Here is a 19,394-nt window from a genome sequence, read left to right as displayed (position 1 = left end):
TAGTATTTATTATAATAAATCACATTTTTCAGAACTTTTTTTTCTTTTCAGACTAACTGATTAAATGCCAAACTGTTTATTTACCCATGATTCTGCACTTACTGTTTAACACTGTTACTGGCATCCTGCTTCAAAAATGGTGACGTCAATCAGCAAATTAATCAATTTGTGATAATCAGTCAATCATGGGAATGGAAAATATTTATTGCAAGGAATTATAAATACCTGCCTTAAACATTTATATGTGAATACAAAAAAGTACATATATCTTATTCTAATCAATAGAAACAAACTTTGATACTCTAATTTTATTATTCAGTATAAGCTATTTCAACTAGATATACATGCAGTCATACAAATGCGTATTCCAACACTTCTAAGTTCTGAGTATGTTTTTTGCAAATAGCATACATTTCCCCTCCCTCAACTATTTTTGGAGCAATGAAAGATCAACACATTTTTCTCATATGGCAAGTAATATACACATTCCCCCTCTCTCACTGATCTCTGAAGGAATGAGAAATCCAAATGTTAACTAAACATCTATGTCCAGCAGTAACAGTGAAATGCCCTCAAACACAGGAAAACAGTCAAACTTACAGTGTGCATATCTAGCATTAAACATTTTGAAAAAATCTTTTAGTGTTGAAAAAGTGACATTGAACTGAAATCCACCTTTCTGACAATTTTTCAAGAAATGAGTCCTAAAAAGGGAGTAAAAAGAGTAAAATCATAATGCAATCTAATGTACATCTACACAACCTTGCACCGAGCCTATGAAGTTTCAATGAAATCATCATGAAGCAATGACGATCAATTCTCAAAGTACCTTTTATTGAAAATTTTGAAAGAAATTTCACCCCAAAATAGGCAAGAGGAAAATGGTATAAACTTACTGTGTTGATACACAAACCACACATCTATCCAAAAGTCTGGTTACAATCCTCCAAGATGTGTGAGGTGCGGGAGAAGAAACTATGACAAGCATTGTCACTGATAGTGAACTAATGGACTAAAAGATGGATGAACAAAAGGACGGACTGACACATTGAGTAATAACTCTATATTCACTCTCTACTGAAGAGCAGGAATAATAACAAATTTCAAGCAGTTTAAGAGCAAGCAGCTTACGAGGAGGTGCAATGATAAGCTTCATTTGCGAAATTTGCCTTTTCTCACAAATTTCTGAAGAAATTTCCACTTTAATAAAAGGAAAACTTTACTGCACATCTACATCAATGATAAATACAAAAATATATCAAAACAAATCCTTCAAGCAGTGTGAAAGAAGTAGCAAAAAGCCAAAAAGAGAAGAAAAAAAGTAAAACCTTATGCACATTATACTAAGCACATATCTAGCACGATCCTTCAACTGATGTGGGAGAAAAAATCATGAACTGAATTCTTAAAATACTCCCTTTTTGCCAATTTTTCAAGAAATTTCCACAAAAATGAAGTAGAGGAAAAAATACAAACCTTATAGTGCTTCTAAACCAACATCTAGCCTACAATATTTAATTTCATTATAATCCTCCAGTATCAAAGGAGTATAAGTAATGATGTGAACTGACAATTTTTTAACAAATTTCCATAAAAATGGATCAGATCAGAGGATAAGAGTACAAAAGGATGAAAAACTTGCTGCACACCTGCACTAATCATGTATTGAGCCAATGTTTAATTAACATCCTCCAAGTGGAGAAGCAATTACATGCTTTGTAATGGACTGATGGACAGATGGATAAATGGGGCAATATCCCTATTCTTGACAAAAGTTCTGGGATACTTTTTGGAAGAATTGGCTCTTGATCATCACCTCTTACAGTTCTGCTGTTCAAACCTTTGGCAACACATATGCATGTTCTGTGACATATGCCAGACATCATGGAACCACATTTAAAATTAAATTAACAGGAGTGAAGCTGTTGTTGTTGGGTTTACATTTTAACACATTAACCCCTGGAGGTTTTTGTCATTTTCACCTGAAATTCGAGTAAGAAACACATTTTAAAAGCTATTTTTGAATACATTTGCAAAAAAACAATTTTCTGGTGATCTTCCAATAAAATACTGCCTAGTTGTGTTAGAAACATCATTTTTCATTGGCTATTTGGCTTGCGCATGAGCAGAAGGGTAAAAGTTGGAGTTCTTTTTTTTTTGCTAAATGGACCCATTATTTTTGTATTGAGATTCCAAATGTCTATCTTATCCTACTTTTTGCAAAGGTTCATCTGTCTGTTTGCAGTTCATACTGGTTTGCCTTAGATCTGAGACCAAAAAGTCTAAAATATGGTCACAAAATTGGATTCCAACCACGGGCAAATTTTGGGTAGAACAAAATTGGGTCCAAAACATGAGGTTTTTCCCTCTGTATTATGTAGTGCAACAAGAAATTCTACATTATTTGGTATCACTGAAAAGCTACAACTGTCTACCTTTTTATAATACCACCCACTTTAGTGTATCATGCATGACCATGTTGCTACAGAGCTCGGCAGTAGGCTACTACCTCCTGCCCCATTAACTCGTCGCTAGGGGTTAATGTGTTAAATAGAAATATTGGAATTAATGGACACACACCATGAGGGCAAAATGTGCAAACATTGGCACAGATAGCTAAGCTGGTATATCATTTGTCTAGAGTTAAGGAGGTTCCTGGTTTGAGCCCTGAGACCAGATGTGCATTTTTCTTTTCTGTGAGATATTGTGGCTGCACTGTGGCATCAACCGTCTACAGCATTTAAGATGTGATAGTATATAAACAGATTTTAATAGAAGTCATTGCCATTCATGCTGACATGGGAACACGTCTCCATATGATATGGGGAATAATTCACAATATGAGCAAAGGTACGTCAGTTTGGACAATTGAAGTAAACAAGACTGCATTTTATTCACAGGATCTTGGTTCAAGCCTCAGTCCAGCCATGCATATTTTTCTATGTGACATGAATTCCTAGAAAAAGTCATCCTTGCTTAAAGAAGCGACACATTTTTATTAAAAAATTTCAAAAAAAGATACATCAAACAGAATAGATTTCATTCATTTGGTGTGTGAATGTGCGGTGAAAAACCGCAATCCACTCGACAGAAAAACGAGGTAATTTTCGTGATTATACAGATCAAGTAACACTCCCTACAATCAAATATGCTCTAAACAAAACTATCATTTGGTTCGAGGCATACTTTTAACTCCACTCGAAAATACATTACATAACTCAAACTACCCAAATCAACAGAATCCTGCATCTTTCGGGCAACTATAGTGTGAATATGTGCGATCTAATGATCTTTACGTTTTTGAAGTTCTTCTTTCTGTCTCCATTTGTCGTATTTTTCTGCATATGCTTTGTTTATTTTCAACGATACATTTTTAGGCATCTCGACAACGTGTTTATCCTCGGGCTTAACTAGGTTGCACTCGATTAACTGCTTAATGTTAAGAACTGTCAGTTGGCATTGGTGTTTGTTATGTTGAAACTTAAGCAGAAAATAATAAAAAAAATTAATATTATATTTTCATTGATTACTATTACAAATTTTAATATTTACTGAATCATACTCTCAGTCTTCCGAGAAATTAATTTGAGCAATTCGTTTTCTTTCTTACTTTCTTTGTTACTTAATAAAGTGCATTGAATCATGATTGATGAAACGCTTCCTTAATTTCGTTTATTTGACAATCGTCCATCGTGCACTGACGGAGTATGAAGAAAGACAAAAACAAACATGCTCATTAACGTCATTTTATGCACTATCTTTCAGTAATGCTTGAGATAAAACTTTTCACCAAATCAAAAGTTTGGTCATCGAAATTCACTTTGTGATATTAACAAAAAATACAATGTTTTAACTGATTGAAGGACTCTTGATCTACACGACCAGACTTTTCTATGGGTTTCACTTTATCGTGGAGATGTATTTTTATCATCGACTTAGTCTTGATTCTGATTGGTATGGCAACTTTTATGAAAGGATTCTTTCCCTTGAAAAGGCATCTTCCTGGGTATGCTGAAGCTGGAAATGGGGACAATTCTAGCACAAAAAAATTGAAATTAATTTCCCAGATGCCACATTATGATAAGGTTGTTATAGTCTTGATTGATGCTTTAAGGGCAGACTTTGTTTTGAATCGTTCCACACCGATGAAGTATGTGCAGACAATGATGGACAGGGGGAAAACTTTGAGTTACATCGTTAAAGCTAATCCTCCCACTGTTACTCTTCCAAGAATTAAGGTACAATTGAATCGGGAAGAACAAAGAAACAAAATTATACTCGGTGTCATGCCCATAAAGCAGATTTTGCATTTGTTATTTAAAATGCTTTTTTTAAATATATTATATTGCATATATTAAGAGCGAAAGGGTTCAGCACAAGTTCTTCCAGCTTTGAATAGCATTTAATTTCACAAATGCCAAACAATATTTCACTCATCATGTTAAAGTAATGAAGTGTGTGTGTGATTTGGATTTTTAACATAGCTTTAACAATTTTTCAGACATGTCGCTATGATGTCTGCAGTGTGGCAGTTTATAGTGATGTCTAGTACTAGAGCACTGTGCTGCAGACAAGTAACATGATGTCCCAACCAGTCACATTATCCTGACACCAGGCCAACCAATTCTAATGCTAACTTCATAATACTGAGCATCAAGCGAAGCAGCTGTTAGTACCATTTTTATGTTTTTGGTATGAACCAGCTGGGGTTTGAACCCATGACCTCCTGCATCCAAGGCAGATGCTCTAACCACTAGGCCGCTGGAGTGGTCTTAAACTAATGAAGAAAATACAATGATACTTGAATCGGGACACACACAATCATATATAGATACATGCATGAACATGTTAGCATTGACATATATATGGTGTTTTAGTGCATTGATTCTAAATAGGTTATCTATGCATGGTGGCTAAGATGAATAGGCAAAGAAGAGGAAGAAGAATTAGTTATATATGTTTACTCAAGGTTTACAGTGAGCCATTCTACTAAACTGAACTCTATACATGTAATTCTACTAAACTGAACTCTGTACATGTAATTCTACTAAACTTAACTCTATACATGTAATTCTACTAAATTGAACTCTATACATGTAATTCTACTAAACTGAACTCTATACATGTAATTCTACTAAACTGAACTCTATACATGTAATTCTACTAAACTTAACTCTATACATGTAATTCTACTAAACTGAACTCTATACATGTAATTCTACTAAACTGAACTCTGTAAATGTAATTCTACTAAACTTAACTCTATACATGTAATTCTACTAAACTGAACTCTATACATGTAATTCTACTAAACTTAACTCTATACATGTAATTCTACTAAACTGAACTCTATACATGTAATTCTACTAAACTGAACTCTGTAAATGTAAATTCTACTAAACTTAACTCTATACATGTAATTCTACTAAACTGAACTCCATACATGTAATTCTACTAAACTGAACTCTGTAAATGTAAATTCTACTAAACTTAACTCTATACATGTAATTCTACTAAACTGAATTCTATACATGTAAATCTACTAAACTGAATTCTATACATGTAATTCTACTAAACTGAACTCAATACATGTAACTCTACACCAGACTGAACTCTATACATGTAACTCTACACCAAACTGAACTCAATACATGTAACTCTACACCAGACTGAACTCTATACATGTAATTCTAGACCAAACTGAACTCAATACATGTACCTCTGCACCAAACTGAAGTCTATACACGCAACTCTAAACCAGACTGAACTCTGTACATGTAATTCTACACCAACATGAACTCTATACATGCAACTCTATGCTAAACTGAACTCAATACATGTAACTCTACACCAGACTAAACTCTTTACATGCAACTCTACAACAGACTGAACTACATACATGTAATTCTACACCAACATGAACTCCATATATGTAACTCTACACCAAACTGAACTCTATACATGTAACTCTACACCAGACTAAACTCTGTACATATAATTCGTGACCAGAATGAACTCAATACATGTAACTCTACACCAGACTGAACTCTATGCATGTAAGTCTACACCAGAATGAACTCTATACATGTAATTCTACACCAGAATGAACTCTATTCATGTAACTCTACACCAAACTGAACACTTTACATGTGACTCTATACCCAACTGAACTCTGTACATGTAATTCTACTAAAATAAACTCTATACATGTAACTCGGCACCAGATTGAAATCTATACATGTAATTCTAGAACAAACTGAACTCAATACATGTAACTCTACACCAAATTGAACTCTATACATGTAACTCTACACCAAACTGAACTCAATACATGTAACTCTACACCAGACTGAACTCTACACATGTAACTCTACACCAGACTGAACTCTACACATGTAAATATATAATCAAACTGAACTCTATACATTTAATTTTGCACCAAAACTGAAATCTCTACATGTAATTCTACCCCAAACTGAATTCACTGATTCTCAAATGCAGACTTGGTGACTTGATTCTGGCTTTTTATTTAAAGTTTTATACTGACATTCCCTGATTCACAGATTATGACTTCCAGCTACATGGATAATTAAAACTGACTATTGGTCAACTCAGAATAGAATAATTACTATACGGCAAAACTAATAGCGCCACATATGTACCACACCATTTGTACACCCTACAGATAGCCCCCCTGCATGTGAAATTGATATGACCATATAATTTATATGTCCTACCACTTTTTGTATGTTCTGCCATTTCTCAATTTTAAGTGTCCAACATTTTGCATAATATAGACCAATACAGTTACAGCTGGCCAATAAGCTCATTAACTAGTCAAAAACAGTTGTGACACCTTACCATTAAGTATTACAGATATTTGTACTTATGTCACACATGTAGAATATAAGCCCAAGTGTTTTGTAAACATTCAGCTTTAGCTAGAAACTGTAATGTTAATAACTTTTAACATATTCAGAATTATCTTATTTTTATTTTTCCACAAAACTATTTAAAATATTTAATAATGTAACTTGTAAATTAATAGATAACTATAATTATATTTGCAATTCACTCCATGATAGTATTTTAAATCAGTTGTTCTAAAGAATGAGTTGTCAGTTTCATAACCAGTAACCGATATATGTGCAGGCCCTGACAACAGGAAGTATTCCAGGATTTGTTGATGTTGTGATGAATTTTGACTCCGCAGCCCTGATGGAAGATAATATTATCACACAAATGAAGCGAGCAGGAAAGAGGATCTTGTTTTATGGAGATGATACCTGGATCACACTGTTTCCAAACCACTTTGTAAGAAGCGATGGAACCACTTCATTCTTTGTGTCAGATTATACAGAGGTATGAAAACATGGTGGGGGGGGGGAGTTGTGTTTAGCTCCCCATGCCTTAAGGCCATTTGAGATTATGGTATGCACCTATATCCCAGCATGTGTCATGCTTTATGCACCCACAGTTGCTATTTTAAATTTCTAAAATATTGTCAGACCATTTTCAGTCAAATTGTAACTGGGAAGATATTCATGAAATGTCTTTCAGGCTTGTGCAAATGATGCTGACGCCAAATATGGTTAGTTCCTAAAAATTGAAAACCCCTTTAAAGAATATTTTTAAAATAATCACTGAACAGAGCTTGATCAGATTTAACAGAAAACATCCAGGTGTAAACGCCTTTCAGATTTGTTCACATGCTAATTTAACATCAGATGTAGCTGCCATTACTAAAATACAAAAAGCTGTAAATGATATTTTTTCTTAAACACTGTTAAAATGAATGTGACCAAATGTGGCTGTGATCATGTGAGCAGCCTGCAAAAAAGGCCAGTAAAGTATGTACAAATGATACTGATCCTTCTTTAAATATGTCCACCATTGCTAAAAAGAAAAGTTTTCAGGTGACTTCTTTTCAGAATTTTCTGAGGGGCTCTGAGTGGCAGAGTGGTCTAAAGCGCTGTCTGTTATGGATCACTGCCATCTCACCTCTTTCTGCGTGGGTTCGAGTCTCGGATTCAGTCAATGTGGGTATGTGAGAAAGCTTGCCAGTAGCTTCTCATGGGTCGGTGGTTCTTTCCAGGGGATTTCCTGGGTTCAAACCTCCACCTTTAATACTGGCCGCCATGTATAGCCTATTGTGTGCTGAAAAATGGCATTAAACCCATCAACAACAACAACATAATTTTCTGACAAGAATTTGAGGTTAAAGTTAAGCTAATAACCGAGTGCATCCCTACAGCCCGGCCAATCCATCATCCAATATAGAAACCATTATAAAGATGACAAATTTTCAAGCAAATTTCTAAAACTGGAGAGCAGAATTTGACCAACTTAAACACAAAGCATCCTGTATGAAATTCTTTCAAGTCTGTACAAAGGAGGCTGATATGACCTCAGATATGGCCATGATTAATAAAAATCGAAAAACATGTCAATTATTTCTCATAAAGCACTCATCTTTTGCTTTGACATAAAAAAGGAAATAATATTTGTGGGGTTTAGAGAACATTGTTTTGACATATAATATTCATTTAACTTGGTAAGATAAACACTGTCCATTAATTATTGCCTTCAGTTTGTTTTAATTGACATAAATCACTGTTATAGGTGTTCTTGATAGTTCATGAAGTTTGTTGCTCTTTTGTCATAAAGGATGCAGCCAATCATCAGACTTTCTTGCTGTATATATATTAACTTTTCAGGTATTTTTTCTTTAACTGTACTTATTCTTTATAACATCAGGACATGAAGACTTCACACATCATCACTTTGCAGTGTTGCACCTTGAGTGAATGTAGGTAGCATTCTCCCACCCCCCAGTGTTCCCATAAATTTAACAAATCCCCATATCTTGATCTTTAGAGGGGAACAGAGGTACATAAAATGTTGCCCTGATAGTTCAGTCAGTGTGCAACAACGACTTTGAGTTCCTAATTGTTAGCTAATAATTCGAGATAAATTTATTTTAATTTAATTCAGGTAGACCATAATGTGAGCCGTCACCTCAGTTCTGAGTTGCAGAGTCTAGATTGGGATGTGATGATACTGCATTACCTAGGTCTGGATCATATTGGACACCTGGCTGGACCAAAGAGTCCCCTTGTTCAGCCAAAACTACAGGAAATGGATGATGTAATACACAAAATATACAATGCTTTGGAGAAGGAGGTGAAATTCTTATGGAACAGAATCCTGAACTTTTAAATAGTTTTAAAATTTTGATGATTGTACCATCTATATTCATTTAAAATTTGAGTCCAACTGCAAACTGCACAGACCCAGACCTGCAGTTGCTTAATGTGCCAGCAGATCTGGGTCTATGCAGTTTGTTTGGAGTAATCAGTATAACAAATAACATAGACTCAGATCTTTTGGAAAATTATGGACAGGAAGATCAGGGTCTATGTTGTTTGTAGTTGGACCTGACTTAAAAGCAAGTATATGCTGTATATTACATAAATAAGCAAATGCATTTATCCTATCATGAATGTAAACAGGCACAGTGGTTGTTTTTCTATAAGGCCTCACTTAAGATAGGTCACACCATTCACCCACCTCCCTGTAAAAAGCCACCTACCTCATCATGTACCAAAGATAATACTACATATTTATGATTTCGTCATCTCAGAAGAAGCCATCCCTCTAATAAGGAAATCAATATAAGGAGATGGGATGACAATTACAAGGGGGAAACCATTGTGCTGGTTATACACCATATATACTTGCTTATAAGTCAAGTCAAATTGCAAATAACAAAGATCCGGATCTGCCAGAGCATAATGTGCCTGCTGATCTGGGTCCATATTTGTTCTGCTGATTACTCCTAACTAGCTACACAGACCTAGATCTGCTGGTACATAATGAAATGGCAGATCCAGATCTATGTAGGTTGCAGTTTTACTTGACTTATAAGCAGGTAAATATGGTAATTGATCTACAGAAAAAAGCTGTATTATTAAGAACAGTATATATGAATCAAAAACACCTGGCTAGTCCATTTTGAATGCAAAGAGGACACATATGGCATAAGCACTGAGTTGCACCTATTAATGACCTATGAAACAATCTATACGTTTTGAAATACCCATAACTTCAAACAAGTATCGTGCATTAGGGTATTATTTTGCCCTCAGTCTGTCTATCCATTGCTACATTTCTTGGATAGATGATCATATTAACATGGAGTTGACATAATGATCAAACCTGGAACCAAAATGGTGCAGAGCAAATGTGTAGCTGCATTATTCTGTGTAATGATGGCAAAATAAAACTGGCTTTTTTTAACTGCAAGAAAAGGAACAAGTTGAGCACACCTGGTTTCTTTCTGGAATTATGGGATATTAAAACTAGAACTTTTGCATCTGAATATTGTTACTATGGATACAGTAAAACTTTGGTAATGAAAACATAAATCATTTGCATATCACTTGATTGAGTTGTTTGGGTCCTGAAATATATCATTCCATGGCCGAGTGGTCTAAAGCACTATCCATTACAGATCACTGCCATCTCATGTCTGTCTGCACCGGTTTGAATCTCTGATTCATCCAATGTGGGTATGTGAGAAAGCTTGCCAGTAGCTTCTCATGGGTCAGTGGTTCTTTCTGGGGTTTTCCCGGGTTCTTCCTCCACCATTAATACTGGCCACCATGTATAACCTATCATGTGCTGAAAAATGGCATTAAACCCTACAACAACAACAACAACAACAACAACAACAATATATCATTCCCATGCCTGTAATCTACAAAGACTCAAAATTGATCATAAACTAAGGCAAAATATATGGCTCTGCAGTACTTGTAGTTTTTGTAGTTTTCACCCTAATTATTTTGTTAATTGTAATGCATATTTCTTAATTATCATGTTATCAGTTTCGGAAAATTGTTCATTTGAAAGCTGAGCAAAATATTTATTATCTTTGCTTTCAAATTTTATTTAAATGCTAAGAAAATGGACTAATATTTTATTTATTTTATAAATATATCAGTAAAATTTTTTTGTCTCTATCTATCTCAGACTACCATGTCCAGTTTGATACTGATATGTGGTGACCATGGAATGAGTGACCAGGGCAGTCATGGAGGAGCATCAGTCAGTGAGGTGACAGTACCCGCAGTCTTCCTTAGTCCAAGCTTCAGTAATGTTCTAGGCACGTAAAATTGTCTTATTTAAAGATACATGCAAAATTTGTAAAAGATCAAAGAATCAAAATTATTTAATTTACCATGGTTCCTGTCCGTGACCAGTTTATGAATTCTAGTTCATATGCCAGTTTAAATGAATGCTGTCTTATAAGTTCATAATTGGTCACTCAAATGATTTTGAATCGGAAATTAAATTTTTCTGTAGAGTATTGTTAGTTCCAAATTGAAGGGTGGAAAAGGGAAACGGCAAATAACGTTGAACACATTCTCAAAAAATGTTAAGTCACTGTAGCTTTTTTTAAATCAAAAGTTTCAAAAAACAGTATTTTTAAAAACAAAATAAAAGAAACACCCAGAATATAACACTTGAGCCAAAGAACAAGGTCATCATCATCATCATCATCATCTTTATTTCCTTCCATGGAAGATTACATGATATAAGAATAAATCATCTGAATACAATCAATAAATATAAAAAAAAAAAAAAAAAAAAAAAAAAGAAAAAAAAAAAAAAAATTCTATATTGGAATACAAATTCTTACACAATATCAATCAACAAAGTGTTTGTCAACTCATAAGTTGCAAGTTTCAGTGCCTTATTTACAGAAGATAGCTGCACACTGCATGACAAAGTATGCTGCATACAGGACGAATAGCTTGGAGTTTTCTTTGTCGATTACTCCTGATGGTAACCTTTTACCTAAAAGGTATTGTAGTTGCAGCTCATCTTCTGCATTAAATAACGTAATGTGCAGGCTCAGGGGAAATTTATCAGTAAGGAAATCCCAGAAAGAATTTCGAAAGTTCGACATATAAGGACAACTAACACAACAATGAAGTATCAAGTCTGTATAAACATTCCCACATCTAATACACATATCAAGCTGTGTTTGTGGAACAGCAGCCCATAGTTTAGCTACATATGTAAATACCTTAGTGTGTTGTCTAGTTTTAGCCGACTGCCACACTGAGGCAGGTCGTAAGTATTCGTGTATCGAAGAGAATCTATCAAAATCTGCTTGATTAGACATACGAACTCTCCAGAGGCTATTTTCAAGACCAACAATTTTTGACCTTACAATTTCTTTCCAATTATGTTTATCTGGAATTTCAGAATGATGTAAATAATCAGTTAGATACCCGAGCAAGTCAAACTTCTTTGAGGTATAATATAAATTTGAAATTAACCCGCAGCTTGACATGCATCCGCTCAGAATGAAGTGAAATAACGCAACGTTAAACACACGTTTAGTATGTACATTGTTAGGCATCAAACACAATCTGTGTAAAAACATCAATTTTCTTCTATCAATTTCGGACTGCGCTGATGTCCATCCTAGCATTCCCAGGGCAATGTCTGATCTTGTATGTATTGGAAAACCTTGTAAATGTTTGGCAAAATACCTCAGAGTTTTATCCAATAAAGCGAGGTCACTTTTTGAAATGTTACACCATAATTCACTTCCATAAAACATTGAAGGGAAAATTACCTTTTTAATTACATTTGCAGCAACCAAAGGATTTAAACCATTCGGTTTAATGCCAATACCAAACAGACCGTGAAAAGATTTTTTCCCTTTCTTGCATGCATCGAGTATTGCGTCATGCGACGTCAGCTTTGAGTTAATCCGGTGACCCAGGTGTGTTGCCGAATCGGTGACCGGCAAACATGACGGGCCAAGATACCATTTCATATTGATAAAATTCTTGTATTGGGGTCCGAAAATGATAATGTATGACTTTGTAACACTAAGCTCGAATCGCCACTTATTACTGTAGTCGTATGCTATATCTAACAGCTTTTGTAGATTGCTAGGATATATAGCCAAAAGTGAAATATCATCAGCTAGGGTTGGATTTCCCACAGCTAAGGATCCAATCTTTGCTCCAAATCCACTATTTTCTAACTGTAGCAGCAAGTCATTTATAAATATTGTGTACATCAAGGTTGACAAAACACCCCCTTGTCTCACTCCTTGGCCAATTGAGAACCAATCTGAAAATTGCCCATTTACAAGAACTTTACTCTGTAAATTTGTATACATGTTAAAAAATATCAAAAGGGATTTACCCGTAATTCCCAACGTGAATAATTTAAAAAGCAGTCCTTCGTGCCACACGGTATCAAATGCCTTTTTTGTATCAAGAAAAGCAGCAAAAACCCGTGAACCCATGTTTACATTATATTGTACTGATTGCAACAGCACAAAACTCGCTGTTGTGCAGCCTAAACCTTTTTGGTAATGTCAAGAACATTCTCCCAATTTTATTTTAATTTCAGAGAAAATGAAATTATCATAATATAATACAGTCAAGCAAATTATGACAAACTGGACTATTTTCCTACTTTTATTTGCATTTTATAATACACAAAGTGCTGCTTTTTTGTTACAAAGCAGAGGCTTAAGCTATAATATTTACAGGGAATTGTGAAATATTGTTAAATGTATATGACTTTAATGTTGTGCTGAGATTTTCTCTTTTGTATTTTCTTATTTTCCAGAGAGTTCTCAGGGTGAGATAATTCAGCAAATTGACCTTCCACCAACACTCAGTGTCCTTTTGGGAATACCAATTCCAAAGAACAACCTAGGAAGTGTTGTTACAGGCACACTTATTGGTTACAGTAAAGAGGAAGTTCTTTGGTCCCTTCACAGTAATGCAGAGCAGACTGGCAAATTGTTTGAGGCTAACTTTGAAAACTATGACACAGGTATGCCAGTGAAGTATTGTTTGATTTATGATAGTTTCCATGGTCACTTTGTTATATTTGTTTTTAGATAGGAGCAGAAATGTTTTTGTTTTATTTTGTTTTTGGCAAGTTAAATTTCATCAGTATGTTGCACATTTGAATATTTTTTACAACATAATTGGAATAAAGGCCCATAAAATAGAACAGATGTAGTTTAATATGTTCACGAGTCATTCATTTAGAACTTTGTTACGAATTGTTACTCTTAGTTTTATTATTATTTATTTAGAGTTGAGAAGTTTATAGATGTATTTAGTAGGATCATTTTTCAAATGCTACGTGCTTTATTTGATAAAAATATCACCTTAGACTTCATTTCATTTAATTTCTTTCATAACCTGGCTGGTCATAGGTGTGCCACTGATGACTTTGTGACAATCTCTTTCTATTTGACTCTGTTCCCCAATGCTCTTTTGTACTTTGCAAAGTTCATGCCTTTCCACTCTTTTGATGTTCTCTTCTCATCTCTATTTCGGTCAGCCTTGTTTTCGGTTTCCTCTCACTGTGTCCTTTAGGGTTGTCTTTAACAGGCCAGCTGAGTGTGAGATGTGTCCATACCATATTAGTTTGCATTTCTTTCCGATTGCACCTGGGATTCTGATGTTCACCTCCTCGTTAGAGATGTGTTGTAAGTATGAGATGTTCAGGATTCTTCGATGACATCTCATTTCTAAGGCATGTATTCTTCTGTCTAGTTCTTCTTTCAGGGCCCATGTCATGCATACAGGAATATGGACATGTCAAGGGGATGCATAAGCTTGATCTTGGACACATTATGTTGCTGTTCTTCTAAATAGGCTTCAGCCTAGCCAGTGATGTTGGCTGTGCAATCCTGGAAAGAATCTTAGGTTTTGAACCTTCATCAGAGGTGATAACATCTATGTACTTGAAGCTTGTCACTGTGCCCAGCATTTGTCCATTCACTCTTATTCCTTTTGGATTGTTTGTCATTAGCTTGGTCTTTTAAATTAGGTTTCCAGTTCTTTTTCATCTCTTGCTAAGCCATCAATATTGTCAGCCAATTACAGGCTGGTGGTTGGTCAGTCTCCAACACTGACACTGCCCTCATGGTCTTCTAAGGCATTGGACATGATCCTTTCCAGGTAGATGTTGAAGTGAGTGTGTGGAAGGATGCAGTCATGTCTGATTCCAACTGTGTCACCTTGTATACCAGTCACCTTGTCATACCAGTCACCTAGTCATACCAGTCACCTTGTCGTACCAGTCACCTTGTATACCAGTCACCTTGTCATACCAGTTTTCTATGTGCTGATTAGTTTTTCTATTATGCTGTATATCCACATGATGGTGCACAAAACTGCATGCCATACCTTGTTAAAAGCCTTCTTGAAGTCAATGAAGACATGATACAGGTCCTGTTGATGCTACAGGTAATTTTCAGAGAGGATTTTAAGGTTGAACATCTGTTCTATAGTGCTATGTCCTGCTCTTAATGCAGCCCCTTCTTCAAAAATGATGTTCTCTGCTTGGGTTTTCATTTTGTTGAGGAAGATATTAAGCATAACCTTGCTTGGGTGACCGATGCGGATGATTGTTATGTTGTTCTGACATAGCTACAGATTCTCTTTCTTAGGAATAGTGATGATCAAAAACTGGGTTTGTGGGGTGGGCCATTCTCCTGCTTGCCAGATTTTGTTGTAGGTTGTTGTGAGGACATTGATCATGGAGGTTGCTCCTGCTTGAACTATTTCAGCTGGTATATTTTCTAACCAAGCTGATTTCCCTTTCATTAGTGCATTTACTGCAGCCTCTGCTTCTTCCCTGAAGATCAGGTGCTCAACCTCTGTTGTGGTCAGTGGGAGGTTTAGTACAGTTTGGTCTCCAGAAGTCTCCTGGTTGTAAGGCTCTGAGCAGTATTCCATCCATCTGTTAAGAATCTCTTGGTCTTCTGTGAGTCTCTTATCAGCCTTGTCCTGGATCATGGTAGATCTTCTCAGTTTCTTGGTTTTCAGGTCTTTCACCAACTGGGATGCCTTATTACTGTTATTTTTATTCAGGCTTTTCTTGATTTCCTTACATTGGTCCACTGTTAACCAGCTTTTCTTCACTCTCTTTAAGCTTTTCTTAATCCTGTTGTTAATCTCTCTGTATGATTTTGCCCATTCGTGGTTGCCCCACAACCTCCACACTTTTCTCCTCACATCACAGAGGTTGAGGATATTTGCTGTACCCCAGGGCTGCTTTATCATATGATGCTTGCCAAGGATCTCTCTGGCTGTCCTTATTACTGCAGATTTGAAGGTGGTGATGGAGTCTAGGTTTATTTCTTCAGCACCTTGAATTATGAGTGGTGCTAATTTGTCATCTATTGATGTCTCAGATGCATGTGACAAATATGGCTCTTTAAGTTTTTAAAGTTCAAATGTGACCCTAACCTTTCTTGACTTTCTGGTCTTTCTCAGATGAAGTTTGTGTTAATCATTATCAGTAAGTCATGGTCACTTCCTGTTTCAGCTCCTGGGAAGCTACATGTACTGGCAATGTTGACACTAGACAGGAAGTGCTTCCACACCAAGATGTAGTCAGTCTGGTTGAAATGTTTTCCATCTAGACTACCAAGTCCATCATCTAGATAGTTTGTGCGGGCTGAGAGTGTTCATTAGCACTAGGTTATTGTATTTGGCATAGTCCAGGAGGTTGGGTCCTCTCTCGTTGGTTTGTTGATTATAGTATGGACCACAGACTTCTTGCCAGTCTGCCAGTGCATATTTTCCTCCTATAGCATTCCACTCTTTTAGAATAGCTAGAATATCTGTCTTGGGTGTCCAGTCAATTAGAGTTTGAAGCTGGTAATATAATGCAACTGCTTCCTGGTGATCATGGTTAGATGTTGGGGCATACTCCTCCATGATGGTGATTTTGAAAGGAGATGCCATCACACAGATGGTAATCATCCAGTTAGACACTGGTCAGCAACCTCTGATTGTACTTGCAATTTCCATATGTATCATAAATCTGACATCATGCTCATGCTTTTAAAGTAAATCGCAGAGTCCAAAGATGTCCCATTGATATATTCCCATTGATATATTCCCATCTCCTCACATTTAGCTTCTGATCTTAATGTCCTGACATTCAAAGTTCCAATGGTGATCTTTTTGTTGGTAGTTGCACTAGTATCATGCTTATTACCTCCATCCTGGTTTCCAACTGTTCCTGTAAAGGAACTCTGTCTGTTGTCATTTTGGTCATCTCTGGTGTATCATTGGCAGCTGCAATCTGATGGAGCACATCATTCTCCAGGAATTAGACAACAGCCAATATCCATATTACACTATGGCTTGCCCTGGTCTTAAAAATGTCGATGTTGAGACTGGGGAATACATTATGTACTGTAGAGTGTTGAGTTCATCTTAGAACCCCTCTGTCCTGGCTGGAAGACTGGGAAATACATTATGTACTGTAGGTTGCCTAGTAACATTGGTGTAAAGGGTAGTGAAAGGGCAGATAAAGCAGCCATACCTGCTCAGCAGTCACATGTTTCCAAATGAAAGATCCCATATACTTTTTTGAAATATTCTATTTGTCAGCTAGGTCTTCATAATAGTGTTAAACAATGATGGCTTAAACATTCTTTTTCAAGGCAGTGAGGTATTAAAACTTGTTTTCTTCAGTATGCATCTCTATAACTGTTCCAACTCAAATGAATTGGGTTCTTCCACTTACTATACATTACCTATGCAAATTAGCTTAAATGGGCTGTCCCACAGCAGCATTCGAAGGATTTGACATAGCATCATCCTAGCTATTCTCAGCCAGTTAAGTAATGTGGGAAATGGTGCTTGGTTATCTCTTTGAACGCTTTACCTTTCAGTTGACTCCTTGATAAACTGTATTTTGGATAGTTTTACATGGGTTCTAAGCAGAACTGTTTACTGTTTATGCAGACTACATGCTTCAGATATGAATAGTGGTAATCCAAAGACCTTTTTTCCTTAGATTCTTAAAATCATGTTTATCAAAATATGACTGTGTTGGGGGTTGGGAGTCAAAAATTGTGCTTTTCATGTGATGAGTCATGTTGTGCAGGTAATCTTCTGGCTCAGGCTTCATTGACCTCCTTGGGAGTCAACAAAAAGAACATTTATGATCCCAATATTACCAGTGTTTTGTTTTCAGATAGAAGCTTTGAGCTGTACCGGTTGGCTGTTCAAGAGCACTCTGATTGGCTGGATGAGATGGAGTCAAATGGTAACAGCCCAGCTGTTGATGAGAAAGGTAGATCCATTACACACAGGTACAAACTGGCAATCCAAATGATGACAGCCCGCATCTCCAGCAGCCTCACCATATATGATATGTACAGCATGATTACAGCAGTAGTATTGCTATGGTTGGTGAGTTCTGAGATGCATAACTGTGTTGTTCTAAGATGCTGGATTGTTTATGCTGTAGTCCTAATGATGAACTACCATATATACTCACTTATAAGTCAAGCTCAACTGCAAACAGCATAGACCCTGATCTGCCATTGCATAATTTTCTGGCAGATCAGGGTTTATGCTGTTTGTGCTACTGATAGTTTCTAAAAAAACATACTCCCAGATCTTGCTTGTGCATTATGCAATGGCAAATCTGGATCTGTGCAGTTTGCATTTGAGCTTGACATATAAGTGAGTATATATGGTAATCAAGGAAAGGAGTTTATGTTCCCATGTTTTGAATTAGAACACAGAATACATCTCTCCTTCGATAACTCGCACACAACAGGGTCCACAAACATAGACCGCACTGTAAACGAGGTGCAAGTTACAGAGGGACCTAAAAAGTTGGAGAAATAAAATCACTTTGACATCGAGTAAACCGTGGGGGGTGGGGAACCGGTGTTAGGGAACTGGGCTGTTTAATGACTGAATGATTGAATCCTCATTTTACAATCACGTTGATAATAACTTTTAATAATGAGCTTTTTCTAATGAAGTTGTTCGTTATTCTGTTAAAATAACATTTTTTTCAAAATACTCAACATATAAAAGATCGTTCCAACTGGTTTGAACAACCTTCACGTGTACACGAAAAATCTGTGTATTACATCACTGTTTTTTGTTTTCTTGATGAGTCTGGTTCCCATAGTGGTGTTTAATAGTATCTTGCCAAATCAGTAGTCCATAACATGGGAACTAGACTAACTGTTGATACACCACCAAACAAGATTCCTTTTTTTCAAAAACACGTGACATTTATTTTGTGACACATCTACGTCGTAACTCAATTTTTTATTGTTCAGTTAGTACAATGTTAATGTCGTGATTTCAGTGGAAGTAATAATGAAATTTCTTATCATCCCTGAGGATATCTCTAAATGCCAGTTCAAGAATTCTCTGAAGCTTGCTTGCCAACAATGGTCCGTATCTGTGAAATCAAGCTCGATATTTTACGAAGTATTCATTTCGCTTGGCTGCCTTGTTATCTTTGATCTCAGTTATGAAAGAGTCGGTTAATTTTAAGGTAGTTTCTTT

The 19,394-nt window shown here is 36.0% G+C and overlaps 2 protein-coding genes across 2 annotated transcripts in view; one reads left to right on the top strand and one right to left on the bottom strand.

Annotated features, from left to right (window-relative positions):
• LOC149807705 (protein KRI1 homolog) overlaps nucleotides 1–3,409 on the bottom strand; it is a 54,395-nt gene extending 50,986 nt beyond the window's left edge. The window contains exon 1 of the mRNA XM_089969539.1: nucleotides 3,297–3,409. Coding sequence (XP_089825665.1) covers nucleotides 3,297–3,381 — 85 coding nt within the window. The 5' untranslated portion in view covers nucleotides 3,382–3,409. The remainder of the gene's footprint in view (nucleotides 1–3,296) is intronic.
• Nucleotides 3,410–3,703: 294 nt separating this feature from the next.
• LOC149807704 (GPI ethanolamine phosphate transferase 2, catalytic subunit-like) overlaps nucleotides 3,704–19,394 on the top strand; it is a 45,998-nt gene continuing 30,307 nt past the window's right edge. The window contains exons 1-6 of the mRNA XM_089969521.1: nucleotides 3,704–4,238; nucleotides 7,153–7,362; nucleotides 8,995–9,183; nucleotides 11,035–11,167; nucleotides 13,666–13,875; nucleotides 18,055–18,272. Coding sequence (XP_089825647.1) covers nucleotides 3,894–4,238; nucleotides 7,153–7,362; nucleotides 8,995–9,183; nucleotides 11,035–11,167; nucleotides 13,666–13,875; nucleotides 18,055–18,272 — 1,305 coding nt within the window. The 5' untranslated portion in view covers nucleotides 3,704–3,893. The remainder of the gene's footprint in view (nucleotides 4,239–7,152; nucleotides 7,363–8,994; nucleotides 9,184–11,034; nucleotides 11,168–13,665; nucleotides 13,876–18,054; nucleotides 18,273–19,394) is intronic.

This window comes from Sinohyriopsis cumingii, chromosome 1, assembly GCF_028554795.1.
Source record: "Sinohyriopsis cumingii isolate HCF-2022 chromosome 1, ASM2855479v2, whole genome shotgun sequence".
NCBI classification, from domain to species: domain Eukaryota; kingdom Metazoa; phylum Mollusca; class Bivalvia; order Unionida; family Unionidae; genus Sinohyriopsis; species Sinohyriopsis cumingii.
This window is presented reverse-complemented; position numbering and strand designations above follow the sequence as displayed.